Source organism: Hypanus sabinus, chromosome 8 (genome assembly GCF_030144855.1).
Source record: "Hypanus sabinus isolate sHypSab1 chromosome 8, sHypSab1.hap1, whole genome shotgun sequence".
NCBI lineage: Eukaryota > Metazoa > Chordata > Chondrichthyes > Myliobatiformes > Dasyatidae > Hypanus > Hypanus sabinus.
In genome coordinates, this window is record NC_082713.1 from 5,118,945 (window position 1) to 5,125,007 (window position 6,063).

General features: G+C 42.9%; 1 protein-coding gene across 1 annotated transcript; it reads left to right on the forward strand.

Moving 5' to 3' along the window:
• Positions 1-2,024: 2,024 nt before the first annotated feature.
• Positions 2,025-4,649, forward strand: LOC132397696 (plectin-like). The gene is made up of 2 exons (XM_059976471.1): positions 2,025-2,226; positions 2,505-4,649. Exon 2 carries the CDS (start codon positions 2,672-2,674, stop codon positions 4,331-4,333), a length of 1,662 nt encoding a protein of 553 aa, XP_059832454.1. The 5' UTR covers positions 2,025-2,226; positions 2,505-2,671; the 3' UTR covers positions 4,334-4,649.
• The last annotated feature ends 1,414 nt before the right edge of the window (positions 4,650-6,063 follow it).

Genomic DNA, 6,063 nt, shown 5'->3' on the forward strand with positions numbered 1-6,063 from the left:
TATACCCAATGACTTGGCCTGCACAGTTGTCTGTGGAAAGGAATTCCACAGATTTGCCTCACTCTGACTAAAGGAATTCCTCTTCATCTTTGTTCTGAAGTCAGTGTCCCCAGCTTGGGGTCCATGGACCCCTTGTTAATGGTAAGGCTCCATGGTATAAAAAAACATGGAGAATCCCTGTTCTAAAGGGATGTCCTACTCTGAGGCTGTACACTCTGGTCCCAAACTCCTCCAGTATAGGAGACATCCTCTCCATGTCCACGCTACCTAGACCTTTCAATATTCGACGGGTTTCAATGAGGTCTTTCTTTATTCTTCTAAACTCCAGTGAGTACAGGCCAGGGCCATTAAACACTCCTCATATATTAACCCCTTGATTCATGGGATCTTCTCAAAAACCTTCTCAGAACTTGTCCAATGCCAACACGTCCTATCTTAGATGAGGTGCCCACATGTTCCACATGTGGTCTAAGCATATCCTTATAAAGACTGAGCATTACATCCTTGCTTTTATATTCAAGTCCTTTCAAAATTAATGCTAACACTGCACTTGCCTTCCTTAGCAGTGACTCAAACGGCAAGTTAACCTTTAGGGAGGACATCCAAGGCCCTTTGTACTTCTGATTTCTGAATTCACTGCCTGTTTAGAAAATAGTCTACACCTTTATTCGTTCTACCAAGCTGCATGACCATACGTTTCCCTGCACTCTGTCTACGGAACACCGCCCTTTTTCCCTTGACATCACACTTGGGACTATGTTTTCACTACGCACCCCACGGACACAATTCAAGAACATCTGCAAAGATCATCATCACACATTAACATGGCATTTGTCATCAATGAATCAACAGCATTCATCTGTAAACTGATTCTGGAAACTCAGAGCAGCACACACAAATTGCTGGAGCAACACAGGAGGTCAGGCAGCATCTATGGAGAGGAATAAACAGTCGACATTTTGGGACGAGACCCTTCTTCAGGACTGGAAATGAAGGGGGAAGATGCCAAAATAAGGAGGTGGAGGACAAGCTGGAAGGAGACAGGTGAAGCTTGGTGGGTGGGGGAAGGGGATAAAGTAAGAAGCTTGGGAGAGGGTAATAGGTAGAAAAAGCAAAGTGCTGGAGAAGAAAGAATCTGATGAGAGAGAAAGGGGAGGAGGAGGGACACAAGGGGGAGTTAACAGGCAGGTGCGGAGAAGATGTAAGAGGCCAGAGTGAGGATTAGAGGAAGGAAGGTGGAGGGAAAAATTACTAGAAGTTGAGAAAATCGATGTTCATGCCATCATGTTGGAGCTACCTGGATGGAATACACAGGAGGAATTCACTAGATCAGGCAGCATCTATGGAGAGGAATAAATAGTCAATATTTTGAGCTAGAAAGGGAGGGGGAAGAAGCCAGAATAAGAAGGTGGGGGGCGGGGTTGTTAACTTCTGTCCTGGTGAAGGGTCTCAGCCCGAAACATCGACTGTTTATTGCTCTCCATAGATGCTGTCTGACCTGCTGAGTTCCTCCCTCATTTATGTATTGCTAGTTCTAAATGTGAAGCACCTTTGGGTCATGGGGTCTTGAAAATGGGTACAAAACAGAAAATTAGTTTTGTATTTATTTAAGTAAAATTGGATAGGTATATGGACAGGAAAGGAATGGAGGGTTATGGGCTGAGTGCGGGTCAGTGGGACTAGGTGAGTGTAAACATCAGCACGGACTAGAAGGGCCGAGATGGCCTGATTCCGTGCTGTAATTGTTATATGGTTATATTTTCAAAAACCTTTGGATATTTCCTTCTCTAAAACACCATAAGTTACAACTCAATTGCAAAGATAATTCTGAGGTGGCAGTTGTTGGTGCAGTGACACATCAGAGGGAATCATTACACCATCACTCACACAACTTTTAAACTTAAAATTGGTAGCTCCAAACCAAACTTAATGATGTGTCTCAATTTAACACAAACCCATGTGTGCTGTCTTTACGACAGTTATTTAGTTTATAATATTTTCGCTTAGTAATTCATTCAATAGTATTTTCTAGTTAGAATTAGAAGTGTTTAAAGTATATTCATTGCATGTAAAATATATCGGCATGCAATGACGTCACATCCGGTTTCGCCGCGTCTTGTGGGAAAACACCGGTTTGAAATTAGCGCGAGGGTGGGGGCTTTCCACGAGGCTCACCTGAGCACAAGCAGTTTTGCAGGCATGAGAAATCACAGTGAGAGCAACGCTGTAAGTTAATAGATAATCGATATATTGAACTAAGATGTTAATAGTGATCCTGTTAGAGGTAACGTCGGTAGATAATGTTTATGCTTTCGTTAGTTAAAGAGTCGCGGATAGTTTGCATGGAAGTGTATTTAAAGTAGTCAATGGAGCAGGTAAACTCTCCCTGTATACTGCACCTTAGTGTAATGTAGTTATAGTCACCTTTGCAAGTATTTACACTTGAAATGTGATATTAAGGAAGGAACAAATACTGTATCAATCTTGTATTGTTTTATCAACAGTTTTCACCATATGTTAATGTGAAGAGTGAACAGTAAATGGTTAATCTTACTGCGATCTGGTTCTTATTAACTGTGGTTTATCCGGACGTTAAATTCGGCGTTTCGTTACACCCGAAGGAGAACGTGACAGTGAAAAAGCGGCATTATCAGGTGTTTCAAGTGCTGCAATGTCAGCTCGATCCGGGATCAAGTCGATGGCGCCCAGCGACAAGGGCAGTAGAACGACATCAAGAAAGTCCACACAGGCAAGAGCCAAGGCAGAAGCCGCCAAGGTGCGACTGCATTACGCCAAACAAGAAGCAGTTTTGAAAATGAAACTGGCCACCAGAGAAGCCGAAATCCAGAAAGAAAAGGCTGCCAGAGAAGCCGAAAGGGCCGCCAGAAAGGCAGAAGCCGCCAAGGTGCTACTGCGTTACGCCAGACAAGAAGCAGTTTTGAAAATGAAACTGGCCACCAAAGAAGCCGAAATCCAGAAAGAAAAGGCTGCCAGAGAAGAGGCTGCCAGAGAAGCCGAAGAGGCTGCCAGACAAAGAGAAGAGGCCGCCAGAGAAGCCGAAATCCAGTTGGAAATGGCAAAAATATCGACAGAGTTGCAAGTGCTGCAGCTAGAAAGAGAAGAAGCTGCTGCCATGGCGGAAGCAAAGTACATAGAAGAAGCTGAAGGGTCGCGTGATCTGACCGCAGCAAGATCTACTTTAGAAAGGACCAGACTGGAACGCACAAGCGACTATGTACAATCTCAAATAGACAGGCAGGCTCGTCTCCCCTCTCCATACGTATTCGATAACTTCCCCAGCTACGAGGAACCTCAGAGAGTCACGATTGCATCACATCCATACGAGGAAGGAAATTTACCCTCACGGCTCCGTGATGAAGTCAAGAATGAAAGAACCGACAACGCTCCTTCACCCCCACAACAGGACGGCGGGGAGGGAGAGGTTCACTCCAGGACAACAATTGTCAGCTCGAACTGTACAGAAGTTTGCGGTCAAACTCAGTCAAGCCGTTCTTGTTCCGAGATCTGCCTCACTGAGGTGTACCCTAAAGAAGCACAACAAGACATTACCAAGCGTAAAGTAACCGACGAGACGCTAGGTCAGTCAGTTTTCGTTCAAACCGAGCACGGAAACAAACTTGCACAATCAGCTCAAGATACCATTTCTTTAAAACCCAAAGACACCAAGGTCTTCAGAGATGAAGCAAATAATGGGGTTGCCCCATTGCCAATCAGAGAACCACGCCAGTGCTCACCAGATAACAAAGAGCAGGCAGTCAAACGGTTCACGTCCTTACGGAAAACCTGGAAAAAGAAACCTGAGATACAGCAACGCACCCGATTGGCCCACGAGGTACTGTGCACCCTAATGGCAGAGGTCACAGCCATTATAAACGCACAATCATTCCTACCTGTGTCTTCTGACCCAGAAAACCCCTTTATACTTTCGCCATCAACGCTCCTTACGCAGAAGGCAGGAGCACCTCCTCCACCAGGAGACTTCTCAGACAAGGATTTGTACACAAAGCAATGGAGACAAGTCCAGGCTCTGGCAAATCAGTTCTGGCCTCGCTGGAGACAAAAATATCTACCTTTGTTGCAACAGAGACAAAAGTGGACAGAACCCCGAAGGAATCTTCAAGTTGAAGACTTAGTCCTGCTCAGGGACAAGCAAGTCGCTCGCAACAGCTGGCCAACGGCCAGAATCACTGCTACATTCCCTATCGAGGATGGACATGTCAGGAAGATCGAATTGAAGACTACCGACCAAGGCGATGTGAAAATTTACCAAGGGCCAGTTACAGAAGTTATTCTACTTCTACCCAATGACTGATTAAGAGACTAAGTTTTGTACTCTGCTCATTGTGACCTTACGAAGGTCAAGCGGGGAGTGTGCTGTCTTTACGACAGTTATTTAGTTTATAATATTTTCGCTTAGTAATTCATTCAATAGTATTTTCTAGTTAGAATTAGAAGTGTTTAAAGTATATTCATTGCATGTAAAATATATCGGCATGCAATGACGTCACATCCGGTTTCGCCGCGTCTTGTGGGAAAACACCGGTTTGAAATTAGCGCGAGGGTGGGGGCTTTCCACGAGGCTCACCTGAGCACAAGCAGTTTTGCAGGCATGAGAAATCACAGTGAGAGCAACGCTGTAAGTTAATAGATAATCGATATATTGAACTAAGATGTTAATAGTGATCCTGTTAGAGGTAACGTCGGTAGATAATGTTTATGCTTTCGTTAGTTAAAGAGTCGCGGATAGTTTGCATGGAAGTGTATTTAAAGTAGTCAATGGAGCAGGTAAACTCTCCCTGTATACTGCACCTTAGTGTAATGTAGTTATAGTCACCTTTGCAAGTATTTACACTTGAAATGTGATATTAAGGAAGGAACAAATACTGTATCAATCTTGTATTGTTTTATCAACAGTTTTCACCATATGTTAATGTGAAGAGTGAACAGTAAATGGTTAATCTTACTGCGATCTGGTTCTTATTAACTGTGGTTTATCCGGACGTTAAATTCGGCGTTTCGTTACACCCGAAGGAGAACGTGACACCATGATTTTTAACTTTCCCATTTTCCTGAATATTCTTTCTAATTATTCCACCACAAAAAATAACTTCCTATTCATCTGATAACAACCCAACGGCAAACACTGTTGACAAAATAAAACCAAAACCCTGAAATTGATCATAAATCTTAGCTCTTTGAATTCTGAAACCTGTCACCGTTAGGAATTCCCCCTTACTTCCCGAGCAATTAGAATTAGATGATTAATTTTTCCAACCCCATCCAAGCCATGGTTAACAATTGACTAACTTTACAAACATGATTTAGTAAAGTTCAAAGTAGATTTTACTATTAAAGAATATATATGCCACCTTATACAATCCTGACATTCATTTTCTTGTGGGCATGCTTAGCAAATCTATAGCTATAACAGAATCAATGAAAGAGTAACCAGATTGCAGAAGTCAACAAATTCTGCAAATACAAACAGAAAGAAATAATAATAATAATTATAAACAAATAAGTAATAAATATCGAGAACGTGAGTAGAAGAACACTTCAAAGTGAATCTATTGGTTGTGGAACATTTCAATGATGGGGCAAATTAAGTTATCCCTTTGGTTCAAGAGCCTGATGGTTGAGGCTGTTCCTGAGCCTGGTGGTGTGAGTCCTGACGTTCCTGAACCTTCTTACTAATGGCAACAGCAAGAGGGCATGTCTTAGCTGGTGGGGGTTCCTGATGATGGATGCTATTTTCAGTTGACGGCATTTCATGTAGATGGTTGTAAGGGCTTTACCCATGATGGACTGGGCTGTATCCACTAATTTTTGTAGGATTTTCTGATTAAGGGCATTGGTGTTTCCATACCAGGCTGTGATTACTTCTCTATACATTTACTCCTAAGACCCAGCTTCCCAAAAACATTTAGACTCCATCTAAATGTGCAATACGCAATCATACTAATATATAATAAACTGAACAGTCAATGTAACACAGAAGTACACTCAAATCAGCGTGAATTAATCAGTCTGATGGCCTGGTGG

Excerpts from the sequence above, each read along its gene's own strand:
- LOC132397696 (XM_059976471.1), top strand. The coding sequence starts at position 2,672 with ATGTCAGCTCGATCCGGGATCAAGTCGATGGCGCCCAGCGACAAGGGC.